Source organism: Colletotrichum siamense (genome assembly GCF_013390195.1).
Source record: "Colletotrichum siamense strain Cg363 chromosome Unknown KSG_Cg363_contig06, whole genome shotgun sequence".
In the NCBI taxonomy this organism is placed as follows: domain Eukaryota; kingdom Fungi; phylum Ascomycota; class Sordariomycetes; order Glomerellales; family Glomerellaceae; genus Colletotrichum; species Colletotrichum siamense.
In genome coordinates, this window is record NW_023501019.1 from 1814199 (window position 1) to 1837790 (window position 23592).

The following is a 23592-nucleotide window of genomic DNA, read 5'->3' on the forward strand; positions in this document are numbered from 1 at the left end:
AATATCAAAGCTCATGATACCGAGACCGTCTACGTAGAGGATGCATTCCCTGAGACACACTTGGTCCCGTCTTCACCGTCATTGTCGGATGTCTGGACCCTCGCAGATTTCGTCCTTTCCAGCCCGTCGGATGGTGGTGTTCAGTTGTGGACGTTGTGGAAGAATAACATGACCTACCGGGTCCAGGAGTTGGAGCTCGATATGGACAATATTGGAGATTCTTGGGAGACTGAGTGGAACTCCGTGCATATCGATACGACATATCCAGCAGCGCAGGTCTCGGGCCCGTCGGACCCAACAGATACAACTGAGAAATGGCTGGAGCTGATCTTGGCACCTGGCCGTTTCACAAGAGCTACCTTGGAGACGGCCCTTTCAATCTACGAGAAGGGGCTGGGAGCCCCAAAAGACAGCGGATCGAGGGGACAAAGGGGCTTGGCGGAGTCTATCTGTTCCGTTCTCGCTTCTACAGCATCTCTGGATCGCAACTCAGCCGGTAGCATGGACTATGAGCAATTCCGTGCGAGCAGCGAAATCCAGTGGCGGAGATTCTACAGACTGCTGATCGAGCTAGACAAGCAGCGTGGCGAGGCGGTCTCTCTGATTCTCGATTCAGACACAGATATGACCTGGGTAGTTTGTGCCGATGCTGTGTCTGCCATCAGAGAATGCAGCTCACTCGAACGATTATACTATAACCTTTCGCGCCCAGACGAAGGATCAGAGCGGACAGCGACTCTAATTTCCACGGGAATCAACTTTGTTGACACAATTTCTGACAATATCCTGCAAGTCTGCAACGCGGCGCTGCGCCCTGAAATTTTTGAGGAGACGCCGAGGACGAATTACGAGCGGATTCAGTACATGTTCGACACCACCGCCATGTGGCGAAGTGTAAGCGAGGAGGATTGCGCGCAGGTCATTGAAAGCCTGGGGCAAAACTACAGCGGTGTGACGATGGAGCTGTACAACAGCCTCGCTGCCTTGATCGCCGCCAGCGCAGAGTCAGGAAGCCGCAAGACCCGGCAGCCCCTCACTGATTTTGGAAGAAAACTGATTGTCAAGGCTGTTCAGGAAACAATCGAGCTCCAGTGGAAGGTTGTCTTCAGTCAGATCTTACTACTGGTTCACATGGAATTCGACTGGGAGCAAGAGGAGGACATGCTATCCAAGCGATTCGATATTGGCAACGTGTTTCGCCAGTTGCTCGAGTCCCTCCGCAGGTTAGAGCTGCTTCGGTGGCTTTCCAAAACCGAGATCACAGTTCCTATTGGAAACAAGCACGAACGCAACGGCTCCTTCTCTGGCTCGCCAAGCGCCACCAAGCGATCTGGCGAGGAGACCCAAACCATCACCGCTTTGGAGGGCAATGTAGGACACCTCCTGGGCTTCGTCGATGGCAAGAACGAGCTTTTGGCCTCGAGCATCACAGATATTGTCAACGATTTGTGCGCATCAAACAGCGACATTGAGGTGTCACCTACCCTCATTCAATGCTCCTTGATCAGGAGAGAACGGGCCGATTTGGCCCTGGAGCTAAACCCCTTCTGCAGCCAAACGCCTTTCGCCATTTATATCCAGGGCCGAGTCTCCCTTGCCCTCAAAGATTTTGCATCAGCCGCTATTCATTTCCGCAAGGCGGCCATTGGAATGAGTACGCTTGCGGCGTTCTTCTTACCTCGTTCTTTGCTGACATGTACATTAGGTGTGAAGGATATTGATGTCGACCGCCATAGCAGTGGTCTCCTGGACGACACTGAATGGAACCTGCTCAACAAGGGCCCTGCCCGTTATTATTGTCACACCGTGGCCCTGTTTGAGAAGGCCAAGGCGTACTCTTACGTTATCGAGTTTGCCGGTCTGGCTATTCAGTACTCTCACGCCAGCCCCGAAGCTGCATTGGTGCGAAGCGAGATGCTTAGTCGCCAGTTCAACGCAGCCACAGTGCTCTCGCGCTTCGATGTTGCTCACGCTAGCCTACTTGCCATGAAGGACAAGGCAATGCAGCACTCGTCCCTGCGCAAGTTGGTGGACAAGATGTGCGAATCTTATCACAACAAGGAACTAATGTCGCTACCCTTCCCTGGGCTGTCAGACTCCATCGATGAGATTTTGTCCCAGAGATGCAAGTCGACGATGGATGTACTGAGCGGCATCCCTTACCACCAAATACTTTACTCCTGGAGGATCAAGCACAACGACTATCGTGGCGCGGCCACGGTCTTATTGGATCGCATTCAGAAGCTGCAGTTCGCCGGCGAGGGTGACAAGTTCATTGGGGAGGACATCCTGGACACACCCGTAACGAAGCAGTACCTACTGCTCATCAACGCCTTGAGCTGCGTTGACCCGAAGCAAGCCTGGATCTTCTCAGAGGAATTGCCGCCTCCCAACTCGAGGGACGGCAACTTCCAAGGCAAGCGCAAGGTCGTCACGCTGCCAGACTTACGCAAGCAGTACCAGGACGAGCTGGACAGAATCGCTGCCATCCAGAACAACCAGTTCGGATTCGAGGCGGACGACGCTATGGACATTTTGTAAATGGATGAATGACAAAAGGCAAACGCACAAGGCACGGCGATGGCGGCAGAGAGCATGTACAAATAACCAGAATCATTCCGGATAAGAAGACTTCGGATACAGCAGATACCTCACGAATTGCATGGATTGGGCTTTGGTATTTTCGATGGAAGAGAAATAATTTCATTTTTCGTATCAGTCAGACCCAGCTTCTTTACCCCAAACGCCGTGACATATGCTAAAAGTGCGTGACCACCGCCGGTTATTATCATACTTGCAGCATTGCAACACAGCTCTACGCTTGCGAGGGCTGTGGCATCAGCTTGGGGTTCTCGGGGGCAGCAGCCATGATCATAGTTTGACCTTGGGCTGCGTCCGGTGCTTGGCGGTAGAGAATGATTTCGGACTGTTTGAAATATCTTCGAGCATCTTCCAGAGGTTAGCAGAGGATTGGCCTGCTGCAGAATGCGCGCGGTCTCCTTACCTTCGTCAATGAGAACCAAGCTGAGGTAGTACCTGGTCGAAAACTTCTTGTTTACATCCCGGAATGTAGGGGTCAAGTCGAAGCCTCCAAGGAAGAGACGAATAGGGATAGTCTCTCCTCTGGACGGGGATCCGTCCATGATCTGCAAGCAACAGTCAACATCTATCCGCATAGCATATCTAGGAAATGGAGCCACTCACCTCGAAGCGCACCAGGGTCTCACTTTCGTTGTACTGGTTCGGCGCTGCGCCCGTCGTCTCCCTCCTGATAATGGACAGTTCCATATGTTTGATCTTGAGTCGGACGAGAAGGAAGTATATACGGCCAACAATGACGTCCTTAAGATGGTACTTGCTCTTGGAGTACTCAAACTCAATGTGCAGACAGTCCTCAATGCCGACGTCCATTTTGATGGATGAGTTCATCTCAGGGGGTATGCGGTACGAATAGACCCAGATATCCTTCTCGCGGATGACGTCGGCCATGCGGCGAGAGACTGTGACGCGGACGAAGTAGCGGAGCTTGACATTGATGCCATTGTACGACTCGTACTGCTTCTCGACGTTTTTGAAGTTAAAGTCGAAGGTTTGAGGGTGCTGCAGCTCGCCTGGCGCCGCGAGCTCCTGGACGAGGGAAAGGAATTCGTAATGGTTACCACGGTCGAAAAACATTTCTATCGAAGAGATGTGAGTCTCGAATGTTCCAATGACGCGCAAACATGCGCAATCAGCAGAATCACCTGTTACATACCTATCGTGCCGATGAATTGGACCTTGATGCCGGTATGCTCTAGTCGCTTGCCGTCCTTGGGTCTGATGGTCACGGCGCCCTTGACAGACTCGCCGTCCATGTACAAAGGCGCTTTCTCGCGCCTGTTCTTGTCGAGCTTGACATCGACCATGGACCGCTCGTCGGCATCCTCTAGCACGATGTCGATGTCGACGGGGGTCGAGAAGAAGTACGACATCTTGGCTTCGGTGGTTACCCGGATCCCGCTCGATTACTCCGTTTCGGGGATGCCTGATGGCTGAGATATATGCGGGCAAGCCAATTGTGGTGACCTCCTGCTCGGATCAGTTTCGTGGTTGATATGGCCGGAGCGATCGAATTCGGTCGTGGTCTTGGAGGAATAGCGTTGCTGACGTATGTGCATTCAATGTCGCTTGGTATTACTTGATGCTGCTGCTGCTGCTGCTGCTGCTGCTATTGCGCCGACCCATCCAGCTATCGGAGGTGGGCTGGGAGGAGCTCCCGGGCGTGGCCTCTCTCATTGGACAGATGCCACACGTGACAGTACCAGGCAGTCAACATTGCAAGAGAGGTTAGTCTGGTTAAGATGTGGCTGAAGCTGGCCGGCTGCCCCACCATAGGAACGCAATGTGGCGTCGCCTCGTAGTCCAAGTTGCACTCTTTACGTCGACGCTCGAGCCAGTTAAGTTGGGGAAGTCGCTCCCACCTCACGTGCACGCGAGCCCTACCTTCCGAAAATAATCCCACAGCGAAATTCGACTTACGCCCAGCAAACTTTTTGGAGATCCGACCCTCAACGCCCAACGATACCCTCACAGACCAGTCGCCAATCGCCCAGCCGACAACCCCCCCGACGTCAAGATGAAGTACATTCACTCCCAGGAGTCCCTTGACATCCCCCAGGATGGTATGTGAACACCGTTGTCGTTGTCGTCGACAGAACGACTCCCGAGAAAAAAAAAGCCACGCAAACATATACACCACCGTCGAAGTCCACGGCCAACATGTGCGGCCCTGCGAGCTCCGCCGGATTCTGAAATTTGGGACACGAAATACTCTCTCCGCATCCGCCTATTGTATCTCTACGTCTCTTCAATGCCGGCCATGCTCTGCGCTCGCGCGCTGGGGAAATGCGACGTCAGGGAGAGCGATAATGGGATCGGCGGGGACGGAGGGGGTGTTTGGGTTGAAAAGTTTTAGACTGTGGATGAGCTCGAAAGGAGCAGTAGTGGCAGGCAATTGAATGCATGCTGACTTGGATTCTCCAACAGTCAAGGTTCACATCAAGTCCCGCGTCGTCACCGTCGAGGGCCCCCGCGGTAAGTCTTACACATGCATCTTTTTCACCCTCTTTCGCGTTGTTGGCCAGCCACAGAGCAGCCGAAGTGATTCCGTCGCGCAGCCAGAGAGGGTATCTGCCTTCTTGAAGAAGCCATGGGCTGACCAGATGAACAGGCAAGCTGGTGAAGGATCTCAGCCACTTGGCTGTCAACTTCTCTCAGCCCCAGAAGGGCACCATCAACATTGAGATCCACCACGGCTCAAGAAAGAACGTTGCCACTCTCCGCACCGTCCGCACCCTCATCAACAACCTGGTTGTCGGTGTCACCAAGGGCTACAAGTACAAGATGCGCTACGTCTACGCCCATTTCCCCATCAACGTCAACGTTGAGAAGAACTCCGAGACTGGCCTGTACGAGGTTGAGATCCGGTATGTATCAATGCATCCTTTCACATAGGCATTGTCGTACTGACTCTCAAATTAGCAACTTCATTGGTGAGAAGCTCGTCCGCCGCGTTGTGATGCGCGCCGGTGTCGACGTCGAGGTCTCCAAGGCCCAGAAGGATGAGCTCGTCCTCTCTGGCAACTCTCTCGAGGCCGTCTCCCAGTCTGCTGCCGACATCCAGCAGATCTGCAAGGTCCGCAACAAGGATATCCGTAAGGTATGTTGTAACTTGAGTTGAACCCTCAGAAACCCCAGCATGCTAATATTGATCTAGTTCCTTGACGGTATGTACGTCTCTGAGAAGGGCAACATTGTCGAGGACCAGTAAACGCGACATTATCACGTAATGTGTGATGGTCTAGTGTTTTCGAGGCCCTCGGTCTCTGCGGGAAATAAAAAAAACTTCTGGGTTCTGGTCTGGGTTCTTATGACAAGGAGTGGCCGGGGTTCAATCATTTGCAGGCACAGCATAGCACCCAAAAAGATGGTGTCGTGTGAGTGTAGCACAGGGCTATACCATCAAAAAGCAAGAAGACGCACCAGCTCGCTTATGAGCGGTTTACTCGAACACTGCCTGTCTAAAGTCTATATGCATGAAACGAATTGGCGTTTATTGGTGAAATGATACCTCTTCAAAAGCCTCATACACTCCCCTCGCTTCGTATCTGGTGCTTGGTGACGAGAAGGTATTCTGCGCGAGCGCAGCCTCACTGGGCCACCAAGAGTTCGTTCGGCATTCGCCAGAGGCTAGGCGATGCGGGAAAGCATCCCGCTCTTTTGCAGGACAAACATTATCGCAGACTTTGGCCCGAGTTTCGTGTGTTCATCTGAACATGGCTTCCAAACTCAAGTTCAGAGCAAACATTGTGGCCTTTGCAAAAGTTCAAAGTCAATTCAGTATGACGGAATCCTTTCGTCTGATGCATTACGGTGGCTTGTCAGCTTACGAGCTTACCACCAAAAGTTTCGTCTATAACACTTAAATCGTTCTGACATCGTACATGCTATGCTGGGGCTATGTGTGTGTGGTATGGAAGCACGCCAAGAAAAACTTCGGAATCGCTCGAAAGGAGAGGGCCGCCATGTCCAAGAGATCTTCTCTCACACCCCTTTTCGTCGTCGTCTTCGTATCCTTCGTCTCCAAACCCATCATTCCACCCAGTTTCGTCGTAATCGTTCCAACCTCGCGTTCGTCTCTGAAATCAGCGTTCCTCTTCGTCGCCGAATGATTCATCTCTCATGCTGTGGTGTTGTTGTCTTGTGCCCTTCCGGTATCACACTCAACAACCTAAAGCCAAATTATGATTTGTTCCCCCTTAAACGCCGGTTGAAAGTAGAGAAATAATACCAATTTATGTACGTCCGAAGCATGTTCAAGCCTCAAAAACAAAGCCGGTCAAAGAGACATTCGAAAGCACATGCATCTTGACGAGTCTCGAGAAGAACTCAGTTTTCTACCGCCGTGAGTGCCGCGTAGTGCGGGTGCCACGCGTGTGGCCCGTTCGGTGAGTTCTTCCCCCAGAGCTCGAACTGCCTAGGTAGGAGGTCAGATTCGATCTAGTCCGAGAATCCCATGAAGACTCACTGGGACTTGTCCCCGTGTAGGAGTAATACGAGTCGGTGTATGTTGATCGCTCGGGCTTGCGTGCGGGTTTGTCCTTCTTCATGTTCAACAGAGCCGCCATGGTTGCGGCCGCGGCGCCGAGACCCAACCACTTGGCGCCCTCCTTCTTCTCTTCCTTGCGACGAGAGGCAGATGCGGGGCGGCCCCCGCCGAACCAACCGCCGTGAGATGGGCGATGAGAGTGGGCCGAAGGCATGCGGCTGCCGTGACGCGAATATCTCTCTTCGACAACCTCGACACGCTCGCGACTGCGTTCCTTCTTCTTGCCACCAAAGATGAGGCCCCAGAGACCACGGGCAATGCAGCAGAAGCAGAGCAGCATGAGCAAACCGAGACCAGCGAGCGTGCCGATGACGATGCCCGCAATGGCGCCGCCGCTCAAGCCACCGCCAGTACCTTCATCGGCGATTGGTACTGCGGTTCCGGTTCCCGTTGCCGTCTGCGATGCGAACGTGCCAGTGGCCCCGGTGCTGGTGACCCTGTAAGGAGCAGAGAACTGTGTCGTGATAGGAACGCCGTTAGAGGTGATTGTTGTGATGTCCCAGCCCTTCTGGGCGCATTGGCCAGAGTAGGCGCAGTACTGGTTAGAGGCACAGCAAATGCTGCCGCACGCCGTCTCTCCGTCGTTCTGAGGAACGCAAGTCGCGCCGGTGCCGCCTCCTCCCGACGCCTTTGTCGTCTCGGGCCAATTGGTGGTGACTGTGCTCGTGAAAGTGTTCGTCTCTGTCCATGTTGTAGTGTAGATGCCATAGCCTCCGCCGCCATTGACTGTGCTACAGCCAGCAATGTTGTTGACGGTGTAGCACTGCTCGCCAGAGCCGCAGCAGTACTGAGAATCAGCGCCACATCGCTGGACACAGTCGCGTTTCATGAACTTGTCACCAAGCTCGTAAAAGAGGTTGTTGGCGATGTTTTGCAAAGGATACGGATGGGCGAGAATCGGAGTGGGGGCGGAGACCAAAAGAACAAGGCCGGCGGTGACCCAAGAGGCCGCGCCCGATTGTTTGTTCCGGCCCATTCTGACGGAAGGCGCAGCACGGCGTGGTCGTAGGCCAGGAATGTGAAGAGCCGGAGAAAAAAAACCGGCAGGATGAAAAACTGGCAAATCGCGGCCGACGTTTGCAGCGGGATGTGTCGCTGAGCTTGTCTCGTCTCGTCGCCGCGAGGGCTACGGTGGATGGGTGTGTAGGTAGGCAAGCAGGAGGAATGATCAAGAGAAATAATGAGGTATTAATCGCTGGGTAAAGAAGAGCGTGGAATGTGAGAAGGGCGAGTGAGCTGGCCGGCCTAGTCTGTTAGTGTGCAGACCGCAAAGTGTAAGCCAGCTGCTGCTGTATTATCGACAGGGTCGCTCTCGACAGTTGTAATGTTCTTGAGAGTTTTGCTAGAGGGGAAAAGACCAAGAAATCGGGAAAAGAACGAAATCTGCAGGCAAGGTGACTTTAAGAGAGGGTAGCGGACAAACTGGAGCGTAGTATTACTTGGTTTGGGCAGAGAGTCTTTTTTTCGCGGGATTCCCAACCTCCTCTCTTGGGGCCAAGTCCAACCTCTTCGATTTTCCGCTGCTGTCACCACACCCGCATCCACACTGACACTGACACTGGCACCCACAATGCTACCCTCGAATGATACGAAATGTCGCAGGGATCTGGTCTCACCGATTAGCTGTCCAGTCTGCAGTCTGCAGCGCAGGGCGGAGGCTCTGGAGCAAGGCTTCTCTGCGTCTCTCTCTCTCTTTCTCCCTTGTGATTGCTCGATTTCGTCGCAGCTGCTGGCAGACAAATTCTGGCGCTGTTCCTGAAGATCGGGCACCGAGAGGTGAGTCTTGAATCGAAAAGGCGAGGGTATTAAAGTGGTTCCATGGCGCTGGTGCGGGGAGATGCCTGTGTGAGCTGGCAAACGAATGGCCTTCACTTTTGTGACTGGTCCGGCTCAGAGCGCCTGGCCTCCACTGTTCACCTGCAGGGGTCGATCCGTCCACTGGGCGACGACGATGGGGACGGGGTACGCTGGACAATCGATAGGAAAAGAGCGCAGGAGACAGGTGACGACGGGAGCCAGTTCCAACTTCCCGTCCGGCGCCCTGCGTTTCCCTGCTCTAGCGGCGTGTTCCCTGCCGTTTCTCACCCTTACACCGAGTTAAGTTGCACCTTCCTTCCTTGGCAGCACTCTTCTCTGTAGAATCGGGCGATGTGAGCTTGCTCATTCGCTGCCATCAGTTCAGACGCCTGAATGTGAGGCATCGCCTGCTTCGCGAAAGAGATATGCTGCGGCGTGGCACGCTCTCCCGCCTTGCTGTCACTACAGCACCAAGCCCCTAAGGTAGGCCCTCAGCCGTGCGTACAGTATCTGTGAGACGCATATGGCAGGCGAGGCAGACGGCGGTGCAGTGACAGCCGCTACAATTACCTTGTCGCTGTAGTCGTGACATCGCGTTGGCATCTCACTAGTCGACTGTCCGTGGCCTCCGGATTGCGCAAGGCCGACGGGATGTGTTTTACAGCTTATCGTCTACGCGAGCACTCCCACTTCGAATCGACGACGTATCTGTATGTTCCTGGCTAGAGCCGCCTCCCGCGTTATCCTGGGACAGCCTCTAAAGAGGTCTCCTGCATGGCGTGGGCCATTCCAATCATGGGGAAACTGTGCAGCGCCTGCCGATTTGATGAAGTTGACTGTGACAGCGGAGGAGTGCTGCCCCTAAATAAAATTGGGAGGCTGGAAGTCGGGGCAGACTACATCATGGTTGCTATTTGGAGCCTGGGAGGTGTGAGGAGGCACATGGGCGAGAAGCCAAGCTCCGTGAGAGTGGACAGGCTGGGTACGAACAAAGGTCTCCAAGGTGGACGGTGCACCGCCGCACCTGCCCCAGCAGCTGGCTTCCCATGAAGCTGTATGACTGGCCACTTGTAAGCTTTGGTGGATCCTAGGAAGCTCTCATCTGTGGCTGACTTAGAACTGGACCTCGAGCCAATCAAGCGCTGTCGCTGACGCTGTGACTTGCAGCAGGGAAAGTGCACCCAAAAGTGGGCGTGCGCGGCTGCGGCTGCGGCTCGAGTGTGCTTGCTACGTTCATCAGACAGCTCCCACCTGCGACGACTACCTATCGAAGCACGCCGATTCCATCTACGCAGTTCATCCTCAACTCCCTCGGCGACGCACCTCCATCCATTTAGAAGCCGCCAGGGTCGCTCTCTCCCACCCACCGCCCCAAATGTCGCTCGATCCTCCCACGTACCTGGCCTCGCTGCAGAGCAACATTCGCCAGCGGCCTATCCCCTGGGATGGCGCTGTTAGAGCAGGCACCATCACCGAGGACCACCTGGCCCGCATCCGCGCCGTCGACAAGGCGAAGAAGCCCGAGGCAAGGAAGGACATTGTAGAAGGCGATCTCGATGGCTACCGCTCACTCTTTGTTGGGGAGCCCGGCAAGCCCAGCGTGCTGGAGTCTGCTGGAAAGCAGGCGAACGTCGTTCAATTCGTCCTCGTCCTGCTAGCCGACCTTTTGCCTAGTACGTCATGCGCAACTGTTCCCTATCAAGCCGTCTTCCTAGCAACCAACTCCTCTGACCTAAGAATCGTATGCTCCGAGATTGATTGCGGCGCTTTAATCTTCATATCACGCGGACAATATCGAATCTGAGCTAACCTGATCGACCTCGTTTCACAGGCGTACCGTCACTCGCAAAGGCTCTTATTAAGAATACAGACCCCTACAAACACTTTCTACCGTTGCTCGCGCACTCCAACAATACCGAGGACCCGATCCCGTTGCTCACGTCGACTGCTCTGACCAAGCTGATGTCTCTCGCGCTCGACGAATCCCAGGCGACACGCAACGCCATTCCCGTCCTGCTCACATATCTCTCGGGCCTTGCCAAGAGCTCCGATGCGGGTCTTCAAGATATCGCAGTCCAGGAGTATTCCTCGCTACTTTTCGGACATGTGTCGCGGCAACAGTTCTGGAACCAAAGAAGCGAGACAATTTCTCCTCTGATCGACATCCTCAAGACTGCTGCGGGCATTGGAAGCAACGGCAGTTCTTCCGCAAGCATATGGAGTGGTAATGCTCCTTCGAGATCCACCGGCTTTGAGGGTTCTCTCGGTGGCGGAGTTGGGCTTCAGCTATTATATCATGTGCTGTTGGTTGTCTGGCAACTGAGCTTTGAGGCTGAGGAGATTGGTGACGACCTGAACGAGTACGGTGCCCGGGAAATCCATGACTATCTCTTAGCTAACGGTTGGCAGCGAGTACGACATCGTCTTGTTGTACACTCAGCTTCTTCGCCTGTCTCCGAAGGAGAAGACAACACGTTTGATTGTGTCGACCCTTTACAATTTGCTCGAAAAGAACCAGAAATCACTCCTCCCTACCGCAGTGCTTGCAAGGCTGCCTGCACTCCTCGAGAATCTCAGTGGCCGTCACTTGACCGACCCCGACCTCTTGGAAGATCTACAAAAATTGAAGGAGCTTCTTGAGGAGTACACCAAGACGAAGACTACCTTTGACGAATACGTTGCAGAAGTTGAATCTGGCCACCTCCGGTGGTCCCCGCCTCACAGAAGCCAGGTTTTCTGGGCCGAGAATGCGCGCAAGATTCTCGAGCATGAGAACGGGCAAGTCCCCCGCAAACTTGCCGATATCATGAAGAGGCCATGGGACAATGACAAGCAGGTGTTGGCCATTGCTTGCAATGATGTCGGAGCTTTGGTCAAGGAGGTTCCGGAAAAGAGGTACCAGCTGGAGAAGCTCGGCCTGAAGACGAGGGTCATGGAGCTCATGGGGGATGCAGACGAACACGTTCGGTGGGAGAGCTTGAAGGCGTTGGGAGGCTGGTTGAAGTACAGCTTTGACGGCTAAACATGGTTCCAGCACAACTGGGACCATGGGCCAAAGCACGTGTAAGTATAAATGGATGGGCGGGCAGCATTATCCAGGCAGTTAGAGTGGATCAGGAGTCATTTCGAGTGTGCCGCGCTTTTATTTCTCGCAGCCCGACTGCTGCCAGCAGCCGTGCCGACGGTCTCGGCCGAGAAAGTGATGTGCTTCTTCTTTGCCCCTGCATCACGCCACGAGGTTGACAGCACACCACGCGACGGCGTGTAGTAATTTGAACAGAGCATTATGACGATGTACCAAGACTTGATGATGATGGTGATTTTCGTGATTATCGGCGGGGGTGACGGTGCTGGTGGTGCGCGCGCGCGTGTGTGTGTGTGTGTGTGTGTGTGTGGCCTTCCTTCGCCTTTCGCCTGTCGCTTTTCCTGTTTTCCGCATCGTGAGATTTGTGTGTGGGGGTCAGTTGCGCACCTGATGAGCAAAACCCGCCCGGCGGATTATGGCCCGAGTGGCCCAGCATGACATTTTCCCAACGTCAAGACTTTGCCGACTTGGCCCCGTCTGTGACCCCGTCCGGCCCCCGTCTCGCGGCCTTTGCCAGCCCAATGGGAGGGATCAGTGGAGCTATTCTAAGGCACAGCTCCTCGCGTGCGCCAGAGATGCTCCTGTAACTCCGATGGGACCCCGCGGCGTTATGTACTCCGGACCTTATCATACGGGCGGTACGTGCCCCCGGCGGGTCGACCACCCCACCGCGTAGTGGACGTCAACCCCTCAATAATTAGCGGTTCTAGATTCTAGAATGTGGGAACAACCCAGCAAAACCACGGTGACCCAGGCTCTGCCCCGCTAAAAGAGCTGACCTGAGTTCAGGGTCCATACCTTACCATAGCTTCCGAGGGTCGCATGTTCCGTCGCAGCTTTCAGTGAACCCTCCCGCCCTCAACAGAACCTTCACGAACACACACCCGCTCAAAAATACACATAATCCGTCCACACCGCTCCCTCCTCAGTCGTCTGCTTTCTTCCAAATCACATACACACACGACCATCCAACATACACAAACAAGATGGCGCCCAAAGCTATTGTTGCACCCTCGATCCTGGCGGCCGACTTTGCCGACCTCGGCGCATGCTGCTCACGCACAATTTCTCAAGGAGCCGACTGGCTTCATGTTGACATTATGTAAACACACCCCGCCAGAACCAAACCAGCCGAGGGCGTCGCGAGATCCAAAATACCAGACGCACGTCTGTCTTCGAACGACGCTCGAGAGCTTCAGGTCCGACAGAGCTGATCTGTGCCACAGGGATGGACACTTCGTGCCCAACATCACATTTGGGCCGGGTGTCGTGAGCAAGATCCGCGGCCACGTCACTAAACCCTCTGAGAAGGACGGCAAGGGAACCTTCGATTGCCACATGATGATCTCAGAGGTGAGTTTTAAGTCAAGGTCTGATGGTGACAATGGTCACCAGGCAGCCAAAATACTGCAGCAGTCAACTAACTAGCTATGATTCCCTCCAGCCTAAGAAGTGGGTTAAGGAGTTCAAGGACGCCGGCTGCGATCTTTACTGCTTCCACTACGAAGCCGCCTTCTCCTCCAACGCCGAGAGGCCCGAGGACAAATCCGACGAGACGACGAATCCCAAGGCTCTGATCCGCTACATTCACGAGCAAGGTCTTCATGCTGGCATCGCAATCAAGCCTGCAACACCAGTTGACGTTCTCTGGGATATTCTTGAGAGCGAGGACCCTCTCGAGAGACCCGAAGTGAGTTTCCTTTGGTCCCGCCGATGCGCATGTTACACGACATGGGTTCTCCGTGCAGGTCGATACTAACTCGTCAAACCACAGATGGTCCTCGTCATGACGGTCGAGCCCGGCTTCGGCGGGCAAAAGTTTATGGCCTCTGAGCTGCCCAAGGTTCAAGCCCTGCGCGAAAAGTACCCAGACCTCAACATTGAGGTCGATGGTGGTCTCGGAGCCGGCACCATTGACCAGGCAGCCGATGCTGGTGCGAACGTCATTGTAGCAGGTAGCGCTGTGTTTGGCGCAAAGGACCCGTCAGAGGTCATTTCGATGTTGAAGTCGGCCGTGGAGAAGAGGATCGGCAAGCTCTGAAACTGGCATATGGCGGGCTACCAGATGATGTTTATGACTTTGATATGTGCGCTTCTTTTTTGTTGGTTGATTTATATTTGCGCGGGGACAAAAAGGAAGCAAGCCATGTGTTTTTATGTTCGGTACATATTACAACTAAGTCGGACAACGCGTTCCCCTAGTGGAAATGCGTTGGTCTTCTTAATCCTAATTATATACAACTAGACTTTTTTTTTTTTTTTTTTTTTTTCACTTCTTTTGCGCCAGCGCTTTGTCCAAGGCGGCAACGAAGCTCTTGATTTCTTCCACTTTAACGGCGTCAGCTCTGATTCTGCAGTAAAAAAACATTGGCAAAGACTTACAGCTGTTGTAATGGACCATACTGACCCTGACGATACCATCCGATGGATCTAGACCAAGCACATCTTTCAATAGACGATAAGAGTAGAAGTGGCCCCATCTGAATCCAAAGTCTGTTTCCTTCTCGACGGTCTCGACCAACTCTCGCGCGCCCCAGTTCTTCACTCTGAAGCTGATCGTTGGGACGCGGCGCTCGATACCTGCATCTGACTCGCCATAGATGGTGACATCCCCCCGGCCGTTGAGATACTCTAGGAGGGTCGACTGAAGCTGCCTTTCCTGCTCAATCTTCCCCTTCCAGCCGTCCGACTTCGGCGTACCGAGATACTCTAGAACCTTCGGCACGGCGGAAACCAGCTCGTAGCTGCCACCCGCCAAACCTAGCTTGCCCTCGAGCGTATCGCCCTGGTTGAAGAAGTGTCCCAACGACCGCATGTGGGTATTCTGCGCCTTGCGACTGGCGTACAACATGGCCGTGTGCGGGCCGTAGACCTTGTACCAGGAGAAGGCGTAAAAGTCAACACCGAGGGCCTTGACATCAATGGGCCGGTGCGGAGCATACGCCACGCCGTCGACGCAGACGAGACCCCTTGGCGTGCTTTCGTGGACCAAGGATGCGATGGCCCCCACATCGTGGATTGTGCCGAGAATGTTGCTCGCATGGGTGCAGGTTACCAGGCGAGTCTTGTCTGAGAGCAGAGGCTTGAGGTTGTCAACAGTGAGCTTGGGGTTGGGCGAGTTGTCTGGCTTCCACCACTTGAGAACCAGATCCTGGTGGGCGGCGAGGTCGACCCAGGATGCAATGTTGGCCTCGTGATCAACTCCGGAGACGACGATCTCATCGCCTTTGCTGAAGGAAAAGGTGTGAGAGAGGTTCCTGAACAGCTGAGTGGTCGAAGCGCCGAAGACTGCTTGGTCAGTTGAGATACAAAGGGTGAGATTGGATATTGTTACCAATTTCATCGGGGGATGCACTAATGTATTTGGCCCCGGCCTGGTAGCCGTCACCGTAGAGAGCAGTGGAGCGCTGGCCAACTTTGTATGAGGCTCCCAGCTGAACATTGGTCTGAGAGAGATAGTCGCGGATCCTGCGTCGCGTCAGTGGGTTGCGTGCATGGCGGCCACAGGGTTCAAGAACGTACGAGTCTATGACAGTCCCAAGAGTCTGACTTCCACCGGCGTTATCAAAGAAGACTTGGTCCTGGCCGAGGGCAGGGAACTTGGCTCTCGTGGCCGCGATGTCGATTTGTGCAGACATTGCCAGGTTCGACTTCCAAGGCTTAATTTTTGTGTCCAGAGGATTAGAACAATAAGTTCTTGCAATGAGGTGTTTGTAAAGTAGAGGAGTTGCTGTGCGTGAGAGATAAGACGTTGGATGGATGACTCGGACTCGACAAGTTTAGCTCTTAAAGAATTGGACACTTGCAGTAGCTCTATCGGTTTACAAGCGGGGTTGAGCTGTCTTTGTAATTGAAGCAAGCACGCGGAGAAGCTGGGTCAAGATGCCGGCGAACTGCCCAATCGAGACACTAATGACCAAGAAGACGCACCTGGAGCCGCAATCGACGCCAATGAATGGGGATGCATGACACCAAGAGGACGGGCGGCGGGGTACTGAGGGACGCGGGGGTCCGTCGGCGGTTGGCAACGGCTCGCCGATGGGTCCGCTGCGGTCTCCAAAGCGCTCCGTCCCAACCCCGCGTGCTCGGTGGCCACACCATACTCACGCTGGCTGAAGTTGGCCGGCTCTTCCTGATGCGATAGTCCTTCTCAGCCTGTTTTGAATTCTCCAGCGCCTAAGAGCAATATGCTGCAGGCGATGGCATTGGCTACTTACTCACAAGTCAAGGCTGGCGGTTCGCATTGTTACTCGACAACGAAGCATCCGGCGCTTGGGGTGTTATGCAAGTTCCTGGAAGCATTTGAATGGAAACAAGATCCCCTTCAAATGTGCGTCCCGTCTGCGCTTATCTGCATTGCCAATTGTGTGACCGGGTTGCATTTCACCCTTCTTCGTTGAGAAGACTCTGACCACCAGACTGAGCAGCGGTGTAATTAAGAAACCTAGCAGGGCGCACCCAACGTCACCGTGGTGGACGGGAGGGCGCATTGCGGTGCTCTGCAGGGGCCAACGCCGAGCCATGGGACGATTTGCCGCGAAAACAGCTGCTAGAATGGGCAACAAAAAAAAACTTTATGTGGGACCTCAGCCCACGTCCGATCGAAGCTCTCGACCCAGATATGGTCTGGGAGGTTGCCAACAATTTTTTTTTTGTTTTTTTTTGTCTCTCCTCCTCCGCGCACAGCAACACCTCCCTTCCCTCACAGATCCATTGATTTCCCATGATGAAGCGCAAGGCCGAATCGCGGATTGACGACAAGAAGAAGTCCAAGAAGAAATCCAAGACGAGTGAGCGAACCAGCACCTTTCTGTCAAGAAATGACGTCGCACTAACACCGAGTCCTACAACAGCTCTCTCGGCCGACGTCGCAAAGTCACGATTCCGCAAGGGCCTCTTCGACTCCAACGTCCTCGAGTCCTACACCGACGAGTACGCCAAGTCGAGCCCGTACAAACACTCCGTAATCACCGGCCTTGTCGACGACCAGCTCCTGCGCTCCGTCCGCGACGAGATCCGCGGAAACGTCTCCTTTACCCCCAAAGAGACCGACATCTACAAGATCCACCAGTCTGGCGACCTCGCCAACCTCGACGGCCTCGACGATGAGGCTCTCGCCAAGCTTCCCTCTCTCCTCTCTCTGCGCGATGCCATCTACTCCGAGACTTTCCGCAACTATGTCTCCCACATCACAGGCTGCGGCCCATTGAGCGGTCGCAAGACCGACATGGCCATCAACGTTTACACACCTGGCTGCTACCTCCTCTGCCACGACGACGTGATTGGCAGCCGCAAGGTCAGCTATATCTTGTACCTCACCGACCCAGACAAGCCGTGGAAGGCCGAGTGGGGCGGTGCTCTCCGTCTGTTCCCTGTCGACGAGCTCGAAGGCAAGGACGGCGAGGTTGCCAAGACGCCTGCGCCGGATCACACCAAGGTCATTCCGCCGGCCTGGAACCAGCTTTCCTTTTTCGCCGTGCAGCCGGGTGAGTCCTTCCACGATGTCGAGGAGGTCTACCACGCCGAATCCAAGGCTCAGCTCGAGGAAGATGGTGGCCGCATCCGCATGGCCATCTCTGGCTGGTTCCACATCCCCCAGATTGGCGAGGACGGATATGTAGAGGGTGCCGAGGAGAAGCAGGTCAAGAACTCGGGTCTCATGCAGTTGCAGGGCAACCCTGACCAGCACGACACCCCGCGCCCGCGGCCCGTCAAGATCAACGAGCCCGGCTCGGATCTGGCAGCCGGCTTTGACGAGGCAGGCCTTGAGTTTTTACTCAGGTACATTAACCCACAGTACCTAACGCCGGACACGTTGGAACAGATCACAGAGCATTTTGAAGAGAATTCGAGCATCACGCTCTCCAACATTCTGTCAAAGAAGTTCAGTGCCCGTTTGAGGGAGTACATTGAGTCTCAGGAGAAGGCTGTGCTTCCAGAAGACAGCAGCAAGATCGAGAAGAGGTCGGCGTGGCGCGTCGCCCGTCCTCCGCACAAGCACCGCTATCTCTACCAACAGCCTGCAGGCGCTGACGAGCTACGCAGCTCGCAGGAGGAGAACCCCCTGACAGAGCTCCTCGATAACCTCCTCCCCTCGCGTCAGTTCCGCGAGTGGCTACAGGTTGCTACCGGCACGGTCGTTGAGAGCCACGAATTCCTCGCTCGTCGATTCCGCCACGGTCTGGATTACACGCTCGCTACAGGGCACGAGGGCAAGCCGCGTCTGGAGTTCAACCTCGGCATTACCCCGTCAAAGGGTTGGGGGGATGATGAAGAGGAGGAGGAGGAGAAGCAGGCTGGGGAGGAAGAGTTAGAGAAGTCCAATGGCAAGTCCAAGAAGGATAAAAAGGGTAAGGGCAAAGCTAAGGCCAAGGCCAAGCCGGAGCCTGAGCCGGAAGAGGAGCTTGAGGTTGGGGGTCACGAGGTCTATATGGCCGGCGACGATGGCGAGGAGGAAGAGGATGCGGCGATCTACAAGTCAAGCGGCGACGATGACAATATCCTCTTCTTCCAGGCTGCGGCGTGGAACAAGCTCACGCTGGTGCTTCGCGACAGCGGTACTCTGCGCTTCGTCAAGTACGTTGGACGTGCTGCCAAGGGCGATCGCTGGGATATCTCGGGTTCCATTGGCATCGACGCCGACGACCTCGAGGCTCAAATCAATGCCGAGTCCGATGACGAGGATTCGGAGGAGGACGAGTGGGACGGCTTCTCTGACCCTCCTGCCGGAGAGTCGAGCGAGAGCGACTAAATCATTCCCAATCGTAACGACATGTAAAAAGAGAACGACATTGCTTCCCCGTTTCCAGATTATGTAGGAATTTGCCGGTAGACCAAAAGTAATGAATGACAACATGATTTCTGGATTCTTTCTACTCATTGCAACCCAAAGCTCGCAGAGCCATGCTACGGAAAAAGACAGCGCCAAAAAAAGCCGCTAATCAAACACGCCAGGTTGCAGCCATGTAAATGCTTCATTTTGCAAACATGCGTATTGCTCGACTGAAAGAAGACGAACAGGAAAAAGACAAATTTCGCTACCCTTGATCATGCTCCCTGAACGCCCTCTTCATCTAATCATGCAAAAAGCAACACGATAAACGACGATGCAGAATTTCAACGATGCACCCCACAACGCTCTCTCTCTCTCTCTCTCTCTCTCTCCCTCTAGGCATATTTCCGAATCTCTAAAATTTCTTCAGATCTTTCTCCGGCACCGTCCTGACGAAGGCATGCTTGAGGAAATGCAACCAAACCTTATTGTGCTTCTTCTTCTTCTTGCCGCCTTTCTTGCCCTTCTTTCCTTTCTTCTTCTTCTTCTTCTCCGTCTCTACGTCTTCGTCTACGTCGTCAGAATCATATTCTTCTTCATCGTTCTCCTCTATGTCTTCTTCGCTGTCGTCTTCAAAGTCTTCTGCAAGGACCTTGCCTTTGGCGCTCTCCTGACCGATGCGGTGAGCCAACTTGACGTAGCTCCGCACGGTCAGATCTGACAGGCCGTAGATCTTGTCCGTGAAGGTGCTGTACTCAACCTCGAACTCGAAGGGATTCGGCTTGGGCTTGCTGGACTTGGGATCCTTGTCTTTATGGATGCCGTCGCGCCACTTGCTGCCTGATGCGCCGTCGTCGTGCGTCATATCGTTGTTGATGTAGGTCAGGTTCGCAAAATACTGGGTATACCCAAGGAACGTCAGGGGCTGAGGGTCGTAAGCCGGGCCTGGCCCTGTTCCTGCAGGTGGTGGCTCGGGAACGACCAGGTTGGGATCCTCGCCCATGTCCGGCTTCTTGTCTTTGCCCTTCTTTCCCTTCTTTCCTTTCTTGCCCTTCTTCTTCTTCTTTGCAGCCTCCATATCACGCTTCAATTCCTCGTGTATCGGATCATCCTCGGTCGGCAGCTGGATCGTCGGCAGCGCATCGGTGAAGGAATCGGTCCAAACCGCCGCATTTTCAAGCCCAGAGATGTTGTACTCCATGACCCGAATGGTGGGGAAGTAATTGGGCACAATGCTGGGTCCGATGAGGGAAAGATGGTATCGCTCGGCGTACTTACCGCCCAGGTCTTTGGACGGCTTCTTCTTGCCTTTCTTCTTCTTCTTCTTCTTCTCTGGCTCCACGGCGTCAGCCTCATCGAGCAGGGCCTTGGACACGTTCGGAAGTTTCGACCAGCCTTCTCGCAACTCTTGGAGGTAGTCCGCTGCAGACTGAATTTCAAGTTCGTCCTCGAAAGCTTCTCGACCAACATCATCGTCAACGGCGAAGCCGCTGAGGACATCGATATCCATATCCTTAGTATCATGCACAATGAAGTGGTCGATGTTCATGTGACCATACAGAGACCCGACGACAACGTCACGGTACTGTCGCATCCATAAGTTGTACTTTTGCCAGCATGTCTCGTCCCAGTTCTTCTTGCTGTCGGTGCGGGCCGGGGGCACATGGCCCATCAGGATCGCCTTCATGCCACGCTCGCGGAGGAATTGCAGCTGCACGCGGAGCCATTCCATCTGCTTGAAGCCAGGCTCTGAGGGCTGCTGGCAGTCATCGACGCCCGCATTTCGGTCAAAAAAATATAGCGTATTTAAGCTGAAGACCGCCAGCTTATTGGGGATGACCTCAACGTAGAACCAGCCACCGAAACCAAACGAATGACGCTGCTCCTCCGGGATGAAACGCTTCCAGATCTCCGAGTAATATCCCAGCCACTTGTTAGGGCCCGGTCGCAGGATATTGTGCGGCAGAATGTCGTTGTTTCCAAAGGTGGGAATGACCGGTACGGTCATGCGCGTGGAATCGGCCGGGTGGGCGAATGTTTCGACGAATTTGTCGGCGATCAATCGATTCGTGCCAAGCACCTGGCTGGCATTTCGAGGAATTTCTTCATCGCTGTCGTGGCGCGCCGAGTCGCCAGTCCAAATGACGAAGTCGATGTCGTCGGCGATGTTCTTGGCAATCCAGTCGAAAGTCGCGTCTACAAGGGAGATGGGGGAGTCGCAGTCTGAGGTTTCTGCGCCGTAGTAGCCTGAAGGCCCGCTGCCCCTGTGGCAAGCTATATCTTCTTGTGTTGAGGTGTGGGCTTTGTAGAACTGATCTGGGTGGAAATCTGTAGGATCGCCGCACGGCAGCTGTTAGCCATTTCTGTCCCAATCGCGAGCATTTGGGTGTGCTCGGGTTGCATTTCACGTACCTGTAATGTGCAGAAACTTCCCGCTCAAGCGGCGAGGCTCTTCCTGAGTTCTTGCAAGCGCAGACGCAGAGCCAATGACTTTTTGCGGCCCGCTGACGACGGGCGTTGCAGTGACGCCATGCAGGAACTGCTGCTGGAGCAGGGCGAGGTGCAGAGGCAGCAAGCCCACTATTGCGGGTAGAGACCGCATTGCTGGGAGGCAGGCCCACGGCGCGCAGTGCCTGGGTAGGTCTTTTTTTCTGGGTAGCTTTGACGTGTAGTGTAGGCAGGTAGGCGCGCAACGTTCAGCCGAAGAGAGAGGACGAAAATCTGAGCTTGAGAGCGACAGGTCGCGTGGGAGCGAGCGGGAGCGAAGGGAGAATCGGGATTTGCGGTATGGTATGACGGGGGAGCGATTCAAGGTTATTAAATCATGGTTTTCCTTCCCCGAGCTTCTTTCGTCCCCGTAGAAAATAGGTAGATGAAGAGCAAGTACGGTCTGTAAATGGTCCGAACAGGGACTTGACTTGTTTTCTGGCTTGGCCGTGACCTGGGTCACTTTCAGGGCTCCGGGGCTGGGCGAGGCGGGCGCAGGGACCAGGGACGCTACCTGGGAAGCTGAGAATATTGGGTGGTGGTACCTACGTAACTTGTAAGGGTGCGGCAGTATTGCTTGTATCTTTCGTCCCTTTTTTCTTTTCCTTTTCTTTCCTCCTTGCCTTCCCTCCCCTTCCTCTGCACCAGACCAAGGGCGCAAGAAAAGACAAAAAAGGGCCAGGGGTCCACGTCAGAGTTACAGCTCGTGGGGAGGTCCCGGCTCGCTATGCTGCGTCTGGTATGGTGGTGGGAAGACCCTAAAATAAAAAACCAGTTGAACTCGAGGGGTGATCCTCCCGTCGCCCGCTCGTGGGCTTTTAATCTGACGGCCGGAGAAGGCAGTGATGATGTTTTTGTGGCTGGCCGTCGTTTGGCACTGTTGCTGCTGACCGCCTGTGACTGGGAATATGGTTGTCAGCGAGGCGGAAAAGAGCGTCACAAGCGCTATCGTCTTAGACTCAGACGCCAGGCGGGAAGGGCGTCGTCCCATGCCTTTTAACGTGCTGCCAGTCCGATCCTTCCGGCCAATCCAGGTTGCGCATCGTCGCATGCCGTCGCCGTCGTCTGCCACGCTTGCAAAAAAAAAAAAAAAAAAAAAAAGGTCGCAAGACGCAACACGCAGGACATCGCCCTTCCCCGCCCACCACCACCACATCGTGGTGCACCTCGCCGGAAACATGACAAAACATAGCCATCAAGGTCCATGGCACCCCTCACTGAACAACGCAATGCTGCTTCTTCGCAGTCTACTAGTCGCATCACATCTCCACGCTCAGCATCTCGCGCCCACTTAACTGACACGCTGATATCCATCCACAAGGCTGAGAACTCTATGTTGGGGAAAGCAGCCAATCGAGTCGCAGCACGCCAACACGTGTGTTCACTCGACGACACCCTCTGGGGCCGTAATCCCTCCAGAACTGAAAGGCAACATGGCACACAAGCCCACAAGTGTTCTGTGTGTCTTGTGCCCGGCATCCATCGATTCGACGTCTGAGTCGACCAAAAAAGACAGGCCTGTAGGTGTGCTGATGGTCTCGGCACCTCTGACCGGGCCCTCGTGGCCTTGCGCCTTTGCCGCCCCATCCCACGCGTCGTGTGGTCGTAAGATCAGAAATGCGACCATATGCTTCTTTGAATTGTACAAAAAGCCCGCATCGCCGCATCCTGGGGTAAGCTAGTTGGCGCGAGTCAAACGGCACTTGCTCGTCCCCGTCGCTTGATCTGCCCGCTCCCCCATCTTGGGGCCGCGTGATGTCTCCACCACCAACCAATCCATGATCTTCAGAGGCTGTAGTCTATATTCCTGCTTGAAAGTGCCAAGGTAGTTCTTCATGCTACACGTCTGGAGAGACGCCGTTGCAAAGTTCAATATAGCAGAGTTGGGCTTGTGCTATCCCTCGGCTGAGAACTGACGTCATGCCCCTTCAACATGCTTCGCCTCTGCTGGCTGACCCTTTCTGGAAAAATGCACAGAACATGTCCACGGCGCAACTAGTGTGTGGTTGACAGTGGGGGATGCCAAAGTTGCAAGGGCTGACAGACATTTCCCAACCGCATTGCGTCGTCTTGCCCGAAAAACAGCTCGGTGTTGCTGTGCCTCATCTCAAAGTTGGTCAGTTGACTGAATGCCGATCAGGTTCGATTCGTCGAATCTTGAGGGGTCCTGTCACGGTACAACCAACACAACGAATACGCACCAACCAACACCAACAACGCCCAGAACCCACCTGCACTTCCATTGCTTGCACTTGCACCCGCACTTGCATCTGCACCGTCCATCCCAACGCCGAATTGGAGCCG

At 54.5% G+C, this 23592-nt stretch overlaps 9 protein-coding genes across 9 annotated transcripts; 5 read left to right on the forward strand and 4 right to left on the reverse strand.

Annotated features, from left to right (window-relative positions):
* Positions 1 to 168: 168 nt before the first annotated feature.
* CGCS363_v009485 (Nucleoporin NUP120) lies at positions 169 to 2541 on the forward strand (the record flags this gene model as incomplete). The annotated part of the gene is made up of 2 exons (XM_036641334.1): positions 169 to 1654; positions 1706 to 2541. 2 exons carry the CDS (start codon positions 169 to 171, stop codon positions 2539 to 2541), a joined length of 2322 nt encoding a protein of 773 aa, XP_036492729.1.
* Positions 2542 to 2815: 274 nt separating this feature from the next.
* On the reverse strand, positions 2816 to 3971 carry vps26 (Vacuolar protein sorting-associated protein 26; the record flags this gene model as incomplete). The annotated part of the gene is made up of 4 exons (XM_036641335.1): positions 2816 to 2949; positions 3005 to 3146; positions 3205 to 3677; positions 3755 to 3971. 4 exons carry the CDS (start codon positions 3969 to 3971, stop codon positions 2816 to 2818), a joined length of 966 nt encoding a protein of 321 aa, XP_036492705.1.
* Positions 3972 to 4615: 644 nt separating this feature from the next.
* RPL9B (60S ribosomal protein L9-B) lies at positions 4616 to 5809 on the forward strand (the record flags this gene model as incomplete). The annotated part of the gene is made up of 5 exons (XM_036641336.1): positions 4616 to 4661; positions 5026 to 5073; positions 5210 to 5465; positions 5521 to 5698; positions 5756 to 5809. 5 exons carry the CDS (start codon positions 4616 to 4618, stop codon positions 5807 to 5809), a joined length of 582 nt encoding a protein of 193 aa, XP_036492704.1.
* Positions 5810 to 6927: 1118 nt separating this feature from the next.
* Positions 6928 to 8123, reverse strand: CGCS363_v009488 (uncharacterized protein; the record flags this gene model as incomplete). The annotated part of the gene is made up of 2 exons (XM_036641337.1): positions 6928 to 6935; positions 7067 to 8123. 2 exons carry the CDS (start codon positions 8121 to 8123, stop codon positions 6928 to 6930), a joined length of 1065 nt encoding a protein of 354 aa, XP_036492804.1.
* Positions 8124 to 10319: 2196 nt separating this feature from the next.
* On the forward strand, positions 10320 to 11966 carry vma13 (V-type proton ATPase subunit H; the record flags this gene model as incomplete). Its single annotated transcript, XM_036641338.1, has 3 exons — positions 10320 to 10617; positions 10776 to 11304; positions 11354 to 11966. The coding sequence occupies 3 exons, from the start codon at positions 10320 to 10322 to the stop codon at positions 11964 to 11966; spliced, it is 1440 nt and encodes a 479-aa protein (XP_036492801.1).
* Positions 11967 to 13015: 1049 nt separating this feature from the next.
* RPE1 (Ribulose-phosphate 3-epimerase) lies at positions 13016 to 14070 on the forward strand (the record flags this gene model as incomplete). The annotated part of the gene is made up of 4 exons (XM_036641339.1): positions 13016 to 13131; positions 13256 to 13382; positions 13474 to 13719; positions 13804 to 14070. 4 exons carry the CDS (start codon positions 13016 to 13018, stop codon positions 14068 to 14070), a joined length of 756 nt encoding a protein of 251 aa, XP_036492830.1.
* A 228-nt stretch (positions 14071 to 14298) lies between these two features.
* ustD (Cysteine desulfurase-like protein ustD) lies at positions 14299 to 15667 on the reverse strand (the record flags this gene model as incomplete). Its single annotated transcript, XM_036641340.1, has 4 exons — positions 14299 to 14357; positions 14412 to 15317; positions 15364 to 15497; positions 15552 to 15667. 4 exons carry the CDS (start codon positions 15665 to 15667, stop codon positions 14299 to 14301), a joined length of 1215 nt encoding a protein of 404 aa, XP_036492652.1.
* Positions 15668 to 16755: 1088 nt separating this feature from the next.
* Positions 16756 to 18780, forward strand: ofd1 (Prolyl 3,4-dihydroxylase ofd1; the record flags this gene model as incomplete). Its single annotated transcript, XM_036641341.1, has 2 exons — positions 16756 to 16819; positions 16883 to 18780. The coding sequence occupies 2 exons, from the start codon at positions 16756 to 16758 to the stop codon at positions 18778 to 18780; spliced, it is 1962 nt and encodes a 653-aa protein (XP_036492796.1).
* A 436-nt stretch (positions 18781 to 19216) lies between these two features.
* On the reverse strand, positions 19217 to 21403 carry epp-1 (Endopolyphosphatase; the record flags this gene model as incomplete). Its single annotated transcript, XM_036641342.1, has 2 exons — positions 19217 to 21129; positions 21214 to 21403. The coding sequence occupies 2 exons, from the start codon at positions 21401 to 21403 to the stop codon at positions 19217 to 19219; spliced, it is 2103 nt and encodes a 700-aa protein (XP_036492797.1).
* Positions 21404 to 23592: the final 2189 nt, after the last annotated feature.